The sequence below is a fragment of the Neovison vison genome, chromosome 7 (genome assembly GCF_020171115.1).
Source record: "Neovison vison isolate M4711 chromosome 7, ASM_NN_V1, whole genome shotgun sequence".
Classification (NCBI taxonomy): Eukaryota; Metazoa; Chordata; class Mammalia; order Carnivora; family Mustelidae; genus Neogale; species Neogale vison.
In genome coordinates this window covers 49354008-49372500 of record NC_058097.1, presented here as the reverse complement: position 1 = coordinate 49372500, position 18493 = coordinate 49354008, and the positions used below count along the sequence as shown (strand labels likewise).

General features: G+C 42.0%; 1 protein-coding gene across 1 annotated transcript; it reads right to left on the bottom strand.

The window, feature by feature from the left end:
• Positions 1-3303: 3303 nt before the first annotated feature.
• Positions 3304-17526, bottom strand: LOC122911705 (zinc finger protein 268-like). Its single transcript, XM_044256676.1, has 6 exons — positions 17033-17526; positions 16169-16282; positions 9969-10094; positions 7139-7265; positions 6744-6833; positions 3304-6056 (listed from the first exon to the last, which is right to left on the bottom strand). The coding sequence occupies exons 3-6, from the start codon at positions 9981-9983 to the stop codon at positions 4210-4212; spliced, it is 2079 nt and encodes a 692-aa protein (XP_044112611.1). The 5' UTR covers positions 9984-10094; positions 16169-16282; positions 17033-17526; the 3' UTR covers positions 3304-4209.
• Between the last annotated feature and the right edge of the window lie 967 nt (positions 17527-18493).

The window sequence follows — 18493 nt, the reverse complement described above, 5'->3', positions numbered from 1 at the left end:
ATTATCATTATTAGTTGCCGGGCTGCCTTACCAAAAGATTACATAGCCCTTTCTTAAAGACTTGGCCATGTGACTTTTTCAAGAAATGAATTGTGGGGGGAAGTAGAATGTATCACTGTCAGTCTTTAGGAGCCTGCAAATTGTTTGCCCCGTTCTCTTTCCTTTGCACTAAGACAAACAGGATTTCACATGATCACGAGCTTCAGTCTGGGCTGTGAGTAAGACGTGGAGCCAACCTGTAGTCATTGTGTGGCATGAACTTAAAATACTATACTCCTGTAAACCACCACAATTTTTAGGGTATTGATAGCAAGGCATTACTAAGCCTATATTGACTGATACAGAACTGGTACCTAAAAGTGAGATACCACCACAAAAATATAAAATGAGTGCACTGGGGGCACCTGGGTGGCTGTTAGTTGAGCAGTTTGAAGCCGGGAAGGAGGTGAACTGTTACGAGGAGCTGAAAAGATGGAGGCCCACCTTATGTAGTGATACGACATTGTGTGAAACTGTCACCTTTGACAGCTTGGGTGGCAAATGATTCTAAATCAACCTGTGGGCTTTGAGTGAAGAGGGCGGAACACAAAATAATAGTCATTTGCCTTGATTGCCACTTTCTCCAGGTGACGAATTTCCATAAAGAGATGAGTTCAAGGGGCACCCGGGTGGCTCAGGGGGTTAAAGCCTCTGCCTTTGACTCAGGTCATGATCTCAGGGTCCTGGGATTGAGCCCCACATCGGGCTCCCTGCTCAGTGGGGAGCCTGCTTCCTCCCCCACCCCTGCCTGCTTCTCTGCCTACTTATGATCTCTGTCATTCAAATAAATAAATATATTTTTTAAAAAAAAGATGAGTTCAGGGGTGCCTGGGGGTCTTAGTCATTGGGCGTCTGCCTTCGGCTCGGGTCATGATCCCCGAGTCTTGGGATCAAGCCCCACATTGGGCTCCCTGCTCGGTGGAGAGTCTGCTTCTCCCTCTCATACTCCCCCTGCTTGTCTCTCTCTCTGTCAAATAAACAAATAAAATCTTTTTTTTTTTTTAAAGAGATGAGTTCTGAAAAGAATTAGTCAGTTAGGAAGAGTGAAAATAAAAAATACCAGAAATTCCAGGAATTTCCAGGTGAGCAGATGACACATTAGGTCACACCTGCATCTCGCAAAAGATAAGACTAAAGGCATTTTTAGTGCAAAAAACTCAGTTAATGGGATACCTGGGTGGCTCAGGGGGTTAAGCCTCTGCCTTTGGCTAAGGTCATGATCTCAGGGTCCTGGGATCGAGCCCTGCATTGGGCTCTCTGCTCAGTGGGGAGCCTGCTTTTCCCTCTCTCTCTCTGCCTGCCTCTGTGCCTACTTGTGATCTCTGCCTGTCAAATAAATAAAATCTTAAAAAAAAAAACCAAAAACTCAGTTGAAACTCCTCTGGCGGGATGCCTGGGTGGCTCAGTGGGTTAAGCCACAGCCTTCGGCTCAGATCATGATCCTGGAGTCCTGGGATCGAGCTCCCAGCTCTGCGGGGAGTCTGCTTCCCCCTCTGACCTTCTCCCCTCTCATGCTCTCTCTCTCCCAAGTAAATAGGTAAAATCTTTTAAGAAACAACAACAAAAAAACTCTGGCAATTTCAGATTAAGGTCCCTCATAAACATAGATGTGCTTGCTTCATTTTCCTGTTTGGGTTAGCTTGTTTTGGGGGTACAAGATACTCCTTCATGTATCTGCTGTCACAGTGGCAAGTGCCATTGGTACAGGATGCGGGGTGTGTCTCAGAGAGGCGTAAATACTGACTGTTCCTCCTCGGTCTCCACTGTGGAGTCTGGATGAGTGTGAACACCTGCCTGAATAAGTGTATTGGACCTGAAACTGGGATTATCTCTATAGGTTTACATCCAAATTACTAGGTGTTAAGAATTTTCCCTCTCCCTCCCTCCAAAGTATATATTGACCTAACCTCCAGTACCTCAGAATATGGCTATATTTGGAAACAGTGTTTGCAGATGGAGTTAGTTTAAGATGAAGTCCTACAGGTGTAGAGTGTGCCTGTACTCCAGTGAGTGGTGTACTCAGAAAGGGGGCATGTGAAGACACAGGCACGTGGGGGAAAAGTCATTGTCACGGAGACTGAAGGCATGCAGCTGCAAGCTAAGGAATGACAGAAATTGCCAGCAAATCACTAGAAGCTAGAAAGAGACAGGGAGGGATTCCCCAACAGGTTGGTTGGTTGGTTTTTTGTTGTTTTGTTTTTTTAAGATTTTATTTATTTATTTGACAGAGACACAGTGAGAGAGGGAACACAAGCAGGGAGAGCAGGAGAGGGAGGAGGCTTCCCACTGAGCAGGGAGCCCGACACAGGGCTCCATCCCAGAACCCTGGGATCATGACCTGAGCCAAAGGCAGACGCTTAACGACTGAGCCAGCCCAAAACCCCTCCCCAAAAGGTTTTAGAGGGATTATGGCCCTGATGACACCTTGATTTTAGACTAGCCTCCAGATGAGAGACAATAAATTTCTGTTGTATTGAGCCACTCAGTTTATACTAGTTTGTTATGGCAGCGGCCAGAAGCTGATAAACTAGGCCACATGAGAGAAAGCAGTGGGTAGCAAATCTGACCATAGGTCTAAGCCACATTACCCATTTGAGCAATACCACCACCAAAGGTTTTCAATTCTTTGAAAATAGCAGCTGCTTCCAGTTTCTCAGAACTCAGGGACAGAAGACTTGAGATTACTCATTACTCTTAAATCTCAGTATGTTTTAGAGATTTTTAAGTAAGCTCTATACCCAGTGTGGGACTCACACTCACAACCCCAAGACCAAGAGTCACATGCCCACAGCGCCTGGGTGCCTCAATTGGTTAAGCATCTGCCTTCAGCTCAGGTCATGATTTAAGAGTCCTGGAATTGACCCCCATATTGGGCTCTCTGCTTAGTGGGGAGTCTGCTTCTCCTCTCTCTCTGCTGCTCCCCCCTGCTCATGCTCTCTCAAATAAATAAAATCTTTTTTAAAAGTCACATATTCCAGGGGTGCCTGGGTGGCTCAGTGGGTGAAGCCTCTGCCTTTGGCGTAGGTCATGATCTCAGGGTCCTGGGATTGAGCCCCTCTTGGGGCTCTCTGCTCAGCAGGGAGCCTGCTTCCCCCTCTCTGACTACTTGTGATCTGTCAATAAATAAATAAAATCTTAAAAAAAAAAAAAGTCACATATTCCACTGACTGAGCCAGCCAGGCACCCCAAATCTCACTATTTTTAATGGATTTATTTTTTTCTGAGTGACAACCGGAAGGTAATTTGTTTAAAAAAATTTATTATTCCAAAGGCTGAAACTATTACCAGATCCACTTACATACACCAGTAAAGAGTTTTTTTTTTTTTTTTAAAGTCTTAATCTTAGGTCTAATTACTTCCCTTGCAATTTATATAATACAAAAGAATTTACAATGTTGGCATTTCGTGATGGATACTACACATTACAAACAAACAAGAATTTTGTGGTATACAACTTCCTTTCATGATCTTACTAAACGTGAAATTACTACATACATGTACTACAAAAACAGACGCAAGGCAAAGCTAATACAGATGCAAGGCAAAGCTAATACATTCATCTTGGATATTCTTAATTTAGTGCTTTGACTACCCAATATATTCAAACATGAGGCAAAGTGTCCTTTGGCATACCAAAGTTATTTGCTTTTCCTGACTACTTCATGTATTTTCTATAAATAAATGGCAATGTGACAGGAATGAAATTTTTGTTCTAAAGGTTATATGTAAGCAACCTTCCCTAGCACCATTACAACACACTAATTCTTCTTAGTAAGTGTAATTTGATGCACATTAAGTTTAGACTTCATGCCAGAGGCATTCCCCATCACAAGTCTTCAGTGTCTATTTTCTTTGGTATGAAAGCTCATTTGTTTGCAAAGTATTCCAGGATTTGCAACATCTGTGAGGTCTTTCTTTTTCCCTATCAGAGGATGACCCATCAAAAACATTTGTTGCACTCAGGTTTCATTTGTGTTATGTAGAGTGGGAGGACAGGTGGGAACCTGTCAAGAAAAGATTTTGACTTTTCACCTCATTCATATGCCTTTCCTCGATGAAATGGGGCTACATTGGTGGTAGGTAATTTTCTTATATTCACTGCATTTAAAGATCTCTCTCCTGAGTAAGTTCTCTTAAACTGACACTAACCAAATGTATCCTAACTTTCATTCATAGGGTGTGTCTTGAGTGATTTCTCTTGCCTTCAGTGAGATCTGACATCTCACTAAAGTCTTTCCAGTGGTCACCGTGTTCCTGAGATTTCTTTCCGGTATGAATTTCCTCATGTGAAGTGAGAAAGAACTTGACAGAGAATGTTTTCCCACACTCATTACACTGATAAGGTTTCTTTCCTGTGTGACTTCTCTGATGGACACTGAGATATGATTTCTCAAAAAAGGCTTTTCCACACTGAGTGCACTGATACGGTTTCTCTCCTGTGTGGCGTCTCTGATGCCTAATGAGCTGGGACTTCTGGTTGAAGATCTGACCACATGGAACACATCCATAGGGTTTCTCTCCAGTATGGCACCGCTGATGGATAATAAGATGGCTTTTTTGGCGGAAAGCTTTTCCACATTCCTTGCATCCATGGGGTTTCTCTCCTGTATGAATCAACTGATGTCGACTAAGCATGGCCATACTGCTAAAGGCTTTTTGGCATTCGGAACACACAAAAGGTTTCTCTCCTGTGTGTGTTCTCTGATGGACAATGAGCATTGCTTTTCGTATGAAAGCTTTTCCACATTCACTGCATTCATAGGGTTTCTCTCCTGTATGAGTTCGCTGATGGACAATGAGATGTGACTTGTCTATAAAAGCTTTTCCACATTCACTGCATTTGTAAGGCTTCTCTCCTGTATGAATTCTCTGATGTGTTATGAGGGATGACTTTTTATTAAAGGCCTTCCCACATTCCTTGCATTCGTAAGGCTTCTCTCCTGTGTGAGTTCTTCGATGAACAATAAGCTGTGAATTGTCTATAAAAGCTTTTCCACACTCGCTGCATTCATAAGGCTTCTCTCCCGTATGGATTCGCTGATGTGTTATGAAGTGTGACTTTTTATTGAAGGCTTTCCCACATTCCTTGCATTCGTAAGGTTTTCTTCCTGTATGATTTCTCTGATGTGCAATAAGCTGTGATGTGTGTACAAAAGCTTTTCCACACTCACTGCATTCATAAGGTTTCTCTCCTCTATGAATTCTCTGATGTGTCAGGAGATGCGAGTTTTTATTGAAGGCTTTCCCACATTCCTTGCATTCGTACAATTTTTCTCCTGTATGAGATCGCTGGTGAACAGCAAGCTGAGACTTGCTACAGAAGGTCTTCTCACATTCTCTACACCCGTAGGGTCTATCTCCTGTATGAGTTCTTTGGTGGATAATGAGGTTTGACTTCTGCATAAAACCTTTCCCACAATCAGTACACTCAAAAGGTTTCTCTCCTGTATGCGTTCTATAATGCAATCTGAGCTTTGTCTTCTCCCTGTAAGCTTTTCCACACTCTTTGCACTCATAGGGTTTCTCTCCTGTATGAGTCCTGTGGTGGAGAATAAGATGATACTTTGTTCTGAAAGATTTCGGACACTCAGTGCAGCCGTATGGTTTCTCTCCTGTATGAGTTCTCTGGTGTAGAGTGAGATGACATTTTGTACTGAAAGCTTTCTGACATTCAGGGCATCTGTACGGCTTCTCTCCTGTATGAGTTCTCTGGTGTATTATGAGCTTTGACTTATACCTGAAGGATTTTGGACACTCACTACATTCATAAGGTTTCCGTTCTACGTGAATTCTGTGATGTCTTTTAAGACTTTTTGCCATGCTGAACATCTTCACAAAGAAATTATGTTCGCTGTACTGGGCCTGAGTATGGCAGGTTTCATGCAGAGTATGGAAAAATGGTTTCCCATGGCTGTTTAATTCATCACAATTCATTTCTGCATAGTTTTTGCTCTGAAATTTCGAATCTGACTTTTGTTCCAGATGTATTCCTCTTGAGAAACACTGACGTGGTCTTTCTACAAAAGGAACAAAATTTTTGCTCAGAGAAAATATTTCTCCCCATGCATTATTTTCATTATTTCCCTTCACAGATTCATCTTTCTCAATAATTTCCTGATACCAACCCTAAACTTGCCACATTACTTCTAGGGGGAAAAAAAAAATCAGTGAATCCTACCATTATGAAATGGAAGGGAATGGAATCTCAAGTCAATATCCAAAGAGAAGGGAGAAAGTGATACAGCAGGTGCACAATATAAGTCAAAGGTATTCAATAAAAGAAATAGATAATAAGTAATGAACTGAAGACGTGATGTCCTCAAACTCTGGAGGCAATCTATGAATATCTGAAAGCATAATAGAAGAGCTATGCAAATATGGATAAGATGTGGGAAAGGCATGTTGTGTCTAACGAGCTGCAAAAGAACAACTAAGCCAAAAGGGAAAGACCAAATGAAACAGGCCAAGATCTGACCCAGAGTAGTAAAAGGAGGTACATCTTCTGCAAGGTGGCTAGCCAAGGAGTCATATATGGTGAGAGAAGGGAACACCATTCACACTGATGACCTCTTTTCACTTGCTCTAAGTCAACTCTTAAGATTCAGAGACTATGAGCAAAAATGTTAAAATAACAAGGGTCCCAACACACCAATGATCAACTGTCACTTGGCTCCCACTAATTCCCACTGCAATGATGTACTCACCGGGGCTAGACGGACTTGGGAATTCTCTCTCCAGCACTCCTTGTTCTTTCTCCAAGTGGATCATTGCTTCTGGTCTAGTAACTTGATAACCTGTCGAGAAGTAATCCCAGAGAACTGAGCAGTATTAGGGTCTAGGATGAAAAATTCTGTTTCAGGGAATAGAGAGTAAATCTCAGCAAAACAGAAGCTTTCATTCAGAAAATGAATGTAAGTACCATCACTGGACATAAAGAAAATAAGTTCCATTACCTATGTAACTCCAAAATCAATAAGGATAGCAAAGTACCCATAAATTGTGTCAATTTATGGAAAAAAATTGTTATCAATGGGGGAAAAAAAACAGGCAATTAATGGACTCATGGTGAGAAAGTTGTCTTTAGGAAAGTTGTCTTTACCCAATGACATTAGGTTGCTATAATTTTCCAACATCACATCCCGGTAGAGGTTCCTCTGAACAGTATCTAGCAGCTGCCATTCTTCCCAGGTGAAATCCACAGCCACATCACTGAATGACAACAAGCCCTGTAATAACATAATCCTCTTTAATCTGGAGTTAATATAATAGAATAAATTATAGAAGATATACAGGATATTATTCTGATTATTTTTACTATAGAAATTTAAACAGGGGTGCCTGGGTGGCTCAGTTGGTTGGGCAACTGCCTTCGGCTCAGGTCATGATCCCAGAGTCCCAGGGTCGGGTCCCACATTGGACTCCCAGCTCCGCGGGGAGTCTCTTTCTCCCTCCGACCTTCTCCCCTCTCAGGATCCCTCTCACTCTCTCTCTCTCAGATGGATAAATAAAAACTTTTTTTAAAAAAAGAAATTTATAGGGGCGCCTGGTTGGCTCAGTGGGTTAAAGCCTCTGCCTTCGGCTCGGGTCGTGATCTTGGGGTCCTGGGATCAAGCCCCGCGTTGGGCTCTCTGCTCAGTGGGGAGCCTGCTTCCCTTCCTCTCTCTCTGCCTACTTGTGATCTCTGTCAAATAAATAAATAAAAATTAAAAAAAAATTTATAAACAAGTATATATCTAGTTTTGATTTACACTTAGTGTGCTAATAAATCCACTGAAATAATCCTTTCTGAATTTTTTTAAAAAAGAGTTATCTATTTATTTGAGAGAGAGAACAGGGGCAGGGGCAAAGGGAGAGAGAGGATCTCAAGCAGACTCTCTACTTAGTGCAGAGTCCAAAAGGCTTGATCTCGCAACCCTGGGATCACGACCTGAGCTGAAATCAAGAGTTGGATGCTTAACTGACTGAGCCACGCAGGTGCCCTTCCTTTCTGAATTCTTCATTCACTTCTTCACTCATTCATTCACCCAATGTAAAATGTTGTTAAAAGTTTACCTAAAAAGCATCTACAACCCACCTTAGGAGCATTTAATGTTATTTTTGTTTTTTGTTTTTTTTAAGATTTTATTTATATAGTTGAGAGAGAGAGCATGAGCTATGGGAGGGGTAGAGGGAAAAGCAGACTCCTAGCTGAGCAGGGAGGCCCGACTTGGGTCTCGATCCCAGGACCCCAAGATCGTGACCCGAGTCGAAGTCAGCTGCTTAACCAGTTGAGCCACCCAGGTGCCCCTGGAGCATTTAATGTTACCCACTATACGCTGCAGTAAAAAAGGAAATAAAGCACAATCCTGACACTTGCAGAGTGGCAAGTACACTCCTTTACAGAGTGGCAAGACAGTCTGGTTTAACAAGGCTTACAACGGAAGTACACTCGAGTTAAAATATGGGCACAAGTAGGTGAAGAACGAATAGTTCTGAGGAAGAGGTCAAGCTGGAAGAGGTGCATGGTTACTGGTGTGCTCCATGGTAAGACTGGGAAGACACGGGAGATGTGGCTCTTCCAGATGAAGCATGTGTTAAAAGTGTTAAATACCATGCTGGGTTCCAGGAACTGCAAAAAGTTCAATGAGACAGAAGAAACCAAAGAGAACCGATGCCCAGGGTACAAGCAGCAACAGACTGGAGCAAGCGTACACATTTCCTGCACACACTTGGTAGACACTGCAGTGGTTTTCTTTTCCTTTCTTTCTTTCTTTCTTTTTTTTAAAAATTTTATTTATTTATTTGACAGAGATCACAGGTAGGCAGGGGGCGGGGGAGGAGGGAAGCAGGCTCCCTGCTGAGCAGACAGCCCAATTCAGGGCTCCATCCCAGGACCCTGAGATCATGACCTAAGCCGAAGGCAGAGGCTTAACCCACTGAGCCCCCCAGGTGCCCCTGCAGTGTTTTTCATATACAAAAGTATGTTATGCTCAGAACTGCCTTTTAGAAGTTAACTTTGCTATGTATTAAATCATGGTACTCACAAAAGCAAAACCAGAACTCTTACTGTGTGCTGTATATTGTTATAAATATGTTATGAACATGTTACATATGTTCACGCAATGATGTACACCATGACCCTAGGGTAAAAATTAATCTTATCTTCTCTTTGTAGATAAGAAGAGATTTGTAAAGTTTTCTAGCTGTGCCTTTTGTATCTCCCACATTTCCTTGGGAAGATGACCATTTACTGGGTCCACAGTCTGGAGAAAAACTGAAGAGGAAGACCCATCAAAGACTCTTCTTCATCTTTAATCTCTGGGAAATATTTACTCAGAAAGTTCATGTGCTTCCTGCTTATATACAAAGTAATCTTAAATATGTTTTTATTCTTCTGTGGTTTCCAGTATTACCACAAAAATGTCTGCAACTCAGCTCTGGATCCTGCCACTTCTGTGGCAATGTTACAATTGTTCACACCTTGCAAAAGGTGACATACAGATAAGATAGAACTCCCTCCCTGATTGGCTACTCCAGGTCATTATTCTATCTCCCAGTCTAAGCACATCTCTGCCAGCTGCAAGAGATCTATATGTATCATTCCCTTTGATTGTATACATTTTTAAAATTGTTAACTGTAGTTGTCACAAGATGTTATATTAGTTTCAGGAGTACAAAATAGTGATTCAACATGTCTATGGTTATGCTATGCTTACCACAAGTGTAACTATCATCTGTCACAGAGACACTATTACGATATCATTGATTATACTTCCTATGCTGTATTTTTTATTCCCATGAATTATTTATTCCATAATTGGAAGCCTGTATCTGCCCTCCCCTTCACCCATTTTGCCTATCCCTCTCCATTCCACTTTACCAACTCTGGCAACCATCAGATTGTACACATTTTTACAAACTTCTAGAAATCTGGGAAATAAACAGCTAACCTGGGACTTGGTCATTTTCAGTATTCAGGTGTCTCATCAAAGGTATCCTCGGCAAGAATGAGTTTCTAGACTTGAGATCTACTTTTCTTCCTTTATAGGAAGTGCATCATTCTAGGAAGCCGGCATCTATGGATTCAAGGAAAGATTTGTTTGGTGTGGAAATTATAATAAAAGCAGGTTCCTATACATGCAAAGAACTGCTTTAGGCATCTTTTTTTCTCACTTGAGCCTCACAATCCTAGGCGGTAGACTATAATTATTCTATTTTAGAGAAAAGCAAGAAAGGATAGGTCAAGCACCTAGCTAAAAGCCACACAGTAACTCTTGAACCAAGGATTAAAACACAAACCCTCAGAACTGATAGAACCTCTGATTCCAAGGAAAATTACCAAATTATGAATTATCCTTTCATCTTAACCAATTAAAAAAAAAATGGGAAACGTGCCTAAAACAACTGTTTTCTCACTCAGAAGTCAGAGAAGAAGGGAAACAAGGCTAGAGACCTTTGGGCACCACAGCTCACTACCTGGAGACTTTCTAGGCCACAGCACAGGGAGAAGGAACCTTAAGAGTCTAGCAGCGTTGCTGAGTTAATGATACAGAATTCAAAATCTGAGGAAGCATAGATGACTAACACTTGCCAGGCAGTATACCAGTGAAGAGAGGGAAAACTCACTCTACAGAGGATGAGGGTTCCTTTGAGTCTCCGGCTCAGCACTAATGAACTGTGAGGGAACTACCAAGGCCACTGGCAAGAAGCAGGTGAAACAATTCCTGGTGCTCACACAAGATCAGGAATAGCTGGCATTCCTACTAGCCTGGGTGGAAAGACCTTCCGATATGCCTGATCTTACACTATGCAGAGGTCTCAGGAGAGTTATCACCTCAGAAATGGGGACAAAACAATCCTAGACAAAAGACTCTTTTGGCACCACCTAATGTAACTTAAAAGAAAGCCTCCGAAGAATCAAACTGTTTCAAAGTAACGTGGTTACATCCCAGAACCAACCTCAAAAGTAGTTAAAGGAATAAAAGGAAATCCCGCAGGCAGCCAGGAAACTGACAATATCTGACATCCAATCAAAAATTACCAGACAAACAGAGAACCAAGGAAATATGACCCATAGCTGGGGAAAAAAAATCAAGTTAGAGAAACAGACAAAAATGGCCAAAGGGAGAGACTTGGTGGACCAGTACACCAAAAATGCTATTATATATACTTCATATATTCAACAAATTAGAAGCAAGAATGAGCATGAAAAAAATAATAAAATGTTTAACAAATGCTACTGAAACAATAGGATATTCGTGTTTACCCCATGCCAAAATTAACCAGTAAAGATTTAAGAAGTGAATCTGTTGGGATGCCTGGTGGGCTCAGTCAGTAGAGAACATGATTGTTGATTTTGGTGTTGTGAGTTCAAGCCCCATGTTGGGTGCAGAGATCACTTAAAAAAAGAAACAGTGAAACTTCTAGAAGAAAGCACAGAAAAACTTTAAGTGACCTTGGATTAGGCAAAGATTTCTTGAACAGGGCACAAAACGTACAGTAGAAGAAAAAAAAATGATAGACATCTCAGGACCAAAAATTTTGATATTCAAAAGACATTTGTAAAATGGATCAAGGGGTGCCTGGGTAGCTCAGTGGGTTAAAGCCTCTGCCTTCGGTTCAGGTCATGATCTCAGAGTCCTGGGATTGAGCCCCACATCGGGCTCTCTGCTCAGTGGGGAGCCTGCTTCCTCTCTCTCTCTGCCTGCCTCTCCGCCTACTTGTGATCTCTGTCAAATAAATAAATAAAATCTTAAAAAAAAAAGAAGGATCAAGCTAGAGGCTAGAGTAAAATATTACAAAATGCATACCTGACTAAAAGACTTCTATCTAAAAAATACAAAGAACTTTTACAACTTCACAAAAGAGACAATTCAGTAAAAAAGAAACAAAATATTTAAACAGGTACTTTCCCCCCAAGAAAGTAGAGAGATGGCTAATGAACACACAAAAGTCTGCAAATTAAAACCTAAATAAAAGCAAATTAAAACCTAAATAAAATATTCCTACAGACCTGTTACAATGGCGATAATTTTATTTATTTATCTATCTACCTATCAATCAGCTCTAGGCCCAATTTGGGACTCGAACTCACAACCCTGAGATCAGGAGTCATGTGCTCTACCAACTGAGCCAGCCATGTGCTCCAGAATGGCTATAATTTAAAAGACTGAAACTAAGTACTGACTAGAATGTGAAGAAAAAGAATTCCCCTCCCCTGCTGGTAAAAATACAATATGGTACAGCCACTTTGACTTGTACATGAATGCATACTGCAGCTTTATTCAGGATATTCAAAACCAGGGCACCTGGGTGATTCAGTCGTTAAGTGACTGCCTTCGGTTTAGGTCATGATCCCAGGGTCCTGGGATGGAGCCCCACATCAGGGCTCTCTGCTCGGCAGATAGCCTGCTTCTCCCTCTCCCATTTCCCCTGCTTGTGTTCCCTCTCTCCTTGTGTCTCCTTCTGTCAAATAAATAAATAAATAAAATCTTTGAATAAACTTATGATAAATGGAAAATCATGGATGAAGATGAAAAGCATTATTCTAAGTGAAAGAAACCAAACACCAGTGACTGACAGAGTAGGCAGCTAGCTGGGTATGAGCAGGGAACAAGTGATTTCCGACTGTAAAAGGGCAGAAGCCAATCTCCAAACCCTGGGGGAAGATCCCAGAGGATATGCCTGCGCTCTTCCCCATGACTGCCCTAGAGTAACTTGGAGCCTTACTATAATACATTTACATTGTGGTTTTAACCCCCTCCCCAGAGAACGGCTGCCATGACAGTTCTGACAAGGACCATGTAAGGCCAAAATCTCCCAGTAGGTGGAGTCCCTTAGACAACTGGCTGCACCCACAGTCAGATTGCCCTACCTATGACCCATAACCTATCCAAACACAAAAAGAAAAAACAACCCCGACCCAGGGTGCAGCTGCTACCTCTGGGCCTGCTCACTCTCCCATCTCAAGAATGTACTTTTGTTTAAACTGCTATGAAACCTTTGCTTGCTTAAGAGTTTGGCTCTGAATTCTTTCTTGGTGGAAGTCAAGAACTGAGGCCAGGGAATGGGACTCCCGCGATAAAAAGCCTAAAAAAAATACTGAGAAACCATATGCAGGGATATATAAGGAGAATACTAAGAAAGCCAAATATAGGAAGAATCCTACTCTGCACAGTTGACTTTATTCCAAAGATGCAAGGATAGTTTAGTAAGAACTATTTCATTAGCTCAGAAGATAATGAAAAAACATGTGAGAAAAAGCCATGGCCACCAACAATTCAAAGATTTATTTATTTGAGAGGTGGGGGACAGGTAGAGGAAGAGGAGGAAAGTCCTTGAACAGAATTCCTGCTAAATGCAGAGCCAAATATGGGGCTCAATCCCAGTATCCCGAGATCATGACCTGAACCAAAATCAAAAGTATACAGCTCAAATGACTGAGCCACCCAGGTGCCCCACCACTGACAATTTAAAAAAATATATATTACTAAACTAAAAATACACAAGGAAGAGTATCTAAAAATAATCCATGGCATTTCTTTCAACTTAGGGATAGGAATAATCTCTCTCTGAAGTAAAAAATGTACCAGATAAAAACCTGAGCAATAAATGGGAAAAATAAATTAAAAGAAAAACAAAATTGTCATTATGCAACTGCTTTAATTCAATATAAACATTAATTCCAATTTCATATTCAAAAAAACAAGATTTAAAAGGGGAGAAAAGCCAGTATTTACAAGGTACCTGGGAGAAACTGCAAGATAGAAGTCTTATTATAGCAAAAAGAGGAGCACCAGGGTTGCTCAGTGGGTTAAGTGCCCGACTCTTGATTTCGGCTCTATTCATGCTCTCAGGGTCATGAGATAGGAACCCTAGTAAGGTTCTGTGATCAGAGGTGAGTCTGCTTCTTCCTCTCCTTCTCCCTCTGCCTTCCCCCCAAGTCATCTGCTCTGACGTGTGCTCAAGTGAATAAATAAAAATTTTTTAAATAAATAATTTAAAAAACATATTATTATAGCAAAACAATATCCAGCCAATCCAGTCATAACCAGTCAAATGGAGAGAGACAACAGTGTGAGGTTTGGGATCCTCCCAAACCAGAAGCTTCCATCATCCTATCCTTTTAGAGTCACGACACATTACTCTTTTGATTTTTAAGATTTTATTTATTTGAAAGACAGAGATCACACATAGGCAGAGAGGCAGGCAGAGAGACAGGAAGGGAAGCAGGCTCCCTGCTGAGCAGAAAGCCCAGTGCAGGGCTCGATACCAGGAACCTGGGACCATGACTTGAGCCGAAGGCAGAGGCCCCAACCCATTGAGCCACTCCGGTGCCCCAGGACACATTACTCATTTAACATATCTTTAAGTGACAATATGTAAGGTACTGCCAACACAGAAGTTCACCTGATAGTCAGTGTCTATAGTTTTTATTAAGTAAGCATGACTGACCTAATCACTGGCCATGTGACTCAACCTCCAGCACCCTTACCATCTCAGAGGTTGGGCTAGTATCACCAGGCTCAAAGCCCCAACCCCCTGATCTTTCTGGCATATGACATAAAACAGCCCCATTCTGAGTCACCTCACTGTCCTAACTATCTACAGACCCACCATGAATAACAAAGACTCCTGTCACTCAGGACATTCCAACAATTTAGAGGCCACTTCCTAGAAGTGGGGGACAGAGACCAGCCAGACTGTTTATTACAAAATAACTAGCAAAAGATACGTATTCCAAATATGTCAGGTAAAGACAAACTTTTCAGTTTTATTTAAAGTTGGCCCATCTAATATATAAAGATGGTCAATCACTATGTTGTACACCTGAAATTAATGGAACATTGTATATCAACTATACTAAATTAAAATAAATAAAGGAAGAAAATTGGCCAATGAACATATAAAAAGATGATCAACCCTGTTAGTAATGAGAACAGTGCTTATGGAGACCACAACGAGATGATGTTTATACCACCAAAATGGTCAAAAAGCAATAATGAAAATACTAAGTTGGAAAGCTTATGCACCAACAGGCACTTTTATACACTGCTGATGATAGAATTCTGTACGGTGTTACAAAAGCAATTTGGTTTTTCCTTCTAGATAAAAATTCGTCTACTTTGTGCCAGAAATTATACTTCTAAGTATATAGCCTAGACTAGACAAATTCTCATAACAACTAAGAGACATACAAGGTTTTTCAGAACTTCCCTACTTTTAACAGCCAAAACCCAGAAAAAATACAAATGTCCAACAGCAGGAGAATGGATGCATGAACTACACTGTATTTACGCAATGAAATTCATATTAATGCACCAAGCCTACATGCAAGACAGATGAATCACAGACTGGTACTGAATCAAGAAAGCCAGGCCTCAGAATACCACATTATAATATAACATCCTCATTATAAAACTTACAAACTCCAAAAACTAAAATGTGTATTCTTACTACACATGTGATAAAATTATACAAGTCCAGGGAATAATACATTCTAATCTATACATAGTAGTTCCAAGGTTTGGGTGGGTTAGAAGGAGAGACCAGGAAGATGGAACAAGGATGGAGACTTTTCCATTTTCAAATAATCAAATATGATCTTGATTAAACAAAACTATAAAGAAAAGGTGAGGCTAGTCCCTTTTTTCTAAATCGGGCTATCGTATTAGAAAAGAATGAAAGGATGATTAACCCACTGTTGCTAAAGATGTCGAAAAACCTGGCACAGTGTGTGGATACATTAGATAATGGAACATTATTGGGGAATGTGGTAAAATTAAACCACAGGCCTCTGAAATGCACATTTAATCCAGCCTACTCTTACTCATTAAAAAAGGAAAAATATCCATTAAATATAATTCACTTAAAAAATACATTTTAAAACATTACAGACAGTTTAAGATGATTATCTGCTTTTATTGATGATAAGTATATAATGATACTATAATAAAAAATGACAAGAACATTTAATATGAAACATAAATACACATAGTTAAGAAATATATATGTATGTATATGTTCATATATATGTGTATTATATATATATGTAATTTTAAAAATTAACAAAATTGTTTGAAACATTAAAAACTCCCATTAAGGAAGTATACGTTTAAATAATAATAGCTACCTTTTGTCAGGTACCTACCTGTTATGGAATTAATATTTATGTCCTCCAGCGGTGCCTAGCTTGTTCAGTCTGTAGAGGATGTGACTCCTGATCTCAGAGTTGTTAGTTCAAGCCCCACCTCCGGCATGGAACCTACTTAAAAAAAAAAAAAAAATTGAAGCCCCCAAACTCATGTGATTTGGGAATAAGGTCTTTGGGAGGTAATTAGGTTTAAATGAGGTCATGAAGTTAGGGCCCTCAGAAGTTCCTGTGAGTTAAATAATGTGTTTGAGTGGAAAAACTGAGAATTAAAGAACTTAGCACCTTACGACAAATCACACAAACATGTAGCAGAAAGGACATAGAAAGTTAGGACTAGCTTTGCCCAGTGGCAGCATCGTAGCCAACGAGGTTTATCTGAGGAGCGATTACTGCTAACTGAAAAAGCTAGGACTATCCTGATTTCATGCGCGTGCAAACGCACGTGTGCACTGGCTGAGACTTTCTAAGTGTTTATGGCACGGTTTTAACAACTCGTGGATCTATTCACGGCGGGTGAACCGTTTTGCTATTCTTTTGACTTTCTGTACGTTTAAATTCAGCATAAAAAGCTGGGAAATAGGACACCCCGATATGCACACAAATGTCTCCCTGCGACTCCTCGCGTTCCAATCCCACCCACCTCTCCCACGAACACCCTGCGCTTCGCTCTCGCACCCATTCACAGCCCCCCAGACACCTATTTTCAGAGGGATCACGGATCCCTCGGATGCTCACACTCGGACCATAGGGACCTCAGATGACCCCCAATCCTTTCCTCACCGAACAGACCCCGATGGGCCCCTCGGTCAGTGGTTCTCCCAACGCCTCTGTCTACCGCCTGGAGCGCGACCCGGAACCCACCTGTCGTTCTCAGTAGGAACTGTCTTTCGTCCTCAACACTTAATGCCAGCCCAAGCTTCCGCCAACAACCCCGTAGCCACCGGAAACTGCCATCCCCCACGAGTACCCCCACGACCCGCATCTCAAGTCGCGGAAGTCCCACAGCGCGGGACTCTGACAGCTTCTTGGAGAAACCGACCCTCGACCGCCAATCTGTGACCTCATGCCGTGAGAACCCAAGCTTCCGTTCGCCCCTTCCGCTTCCTCTCATCAAGTTTGCGGACCGGAGTCTCGGAATCAGTGGCACTTTGGAGCGAACCATCAATGCACAGGCCCTCGTTCTGGCCCTGGTTAGAATTTTATCGCCGGGCAACGTCGCCGCTCCGATTTCGCCGCGTTGCGGTGGTAGCGGCCATTATGCACCGTGCGCCGCCATCTTGGGTCGTGCGCCGTACGGAGAGCGAGAATGCCACCCTAGGCGACCGGAGCTGGCCGGCCAGACCAGAGAGGTGCAAATCCAGCCCATCCTTTCTCTTCTTTCAAGACTTACCGTTTCCACCTAGGCAGCGGCTGTCAGAGCCGTCGCGCATGCCTCGTAGGACTTAATCGCTCTCGCCTGGTCTTTGACCTTGAGCGGAGCGCTAAGCCAATCACAGCCCAGTGCTGAGCCGGAAATGCTTGCGTCCGCTCTGTCTCTTCGCCCTTTGGAAGCCGCTCGTAGGGCGCAGTCATATTGGGAAGGTCTGGATCCGTACAGAGAAGAGCGGACTTTGGGGCCGGGAACTGGGGGCTGCTAGCATGCTGGCGGCACACTTGAGAAAACGGGGATTAGGAGACTAGAAGTGGATCTGACGAGTAGAGGCGACATTAGGATGTGTGCTTCGTGACCGGAAACGGTTGTGGTCCAACTGCGACCCACGCCAAAAGAGTACACCTTGTATCTCGTGTCCCAAGACAAACCGAGTACATTAAAGAACGATCCTGCATATCCTCCTTAGTCACAGCCCGCCCGGTCGTTTGTTTCTGTGAATACTGTGTAGATAATGATCCCAGTTGCATTGTCTAGGCGATTTCCCCACTGCTAGGTCGAATCATCTCTATCCTAAGGCAAATGTCTCCATCTGCATGGCTGGGTTTTCGGAAGTTCTGTTCCATTGTTCTCGTGTTTGTCCCTGCACTACTGTTTTAGCTAGGGGAGTTTTCTGAGTCTTACAGTCTGATAAAGGCCTCCTGCCGTATTCTTTTTCTACAGGTCTCTTTGTTCTTTAGGCCCTTTATATTCTCAAAATGTTTAATTCACTTTGTCAGCTTCCACCCCCCAACGCCCAAAAAAAGTGATCGGGATTTGTACTGGTACTGCATTGAATCTGTAAATCCTTTAAGTGACATCTCTACAATAATAAACCTTAAAATCCATGAACACTGTGTATCACTCCACTTAGTTAAATCTTTAATGTCTCAATAAAGTTCTGAAAAATGTTT

Excerpts from the sequence above, each read along its gene's own strand:
- LOC122911705 (XM_044256676.1), bottom strand. Across the intron at positions 6,834-7,138 it reads TAGCAACCTAATGTCATTGG|GTTATCAAGTTACTAGACCA; the intron begins GTAAAGACAACT and ends ACTTCTCGACAG. Across the intron at positions 6,057-6,743 it reads CCCAAGTCCGTCTAGCCCCG|AAAGACCACGTCAGTGTTTC; the intron begins GTGAGTACATCA and ends TTCCTTTTGTAG.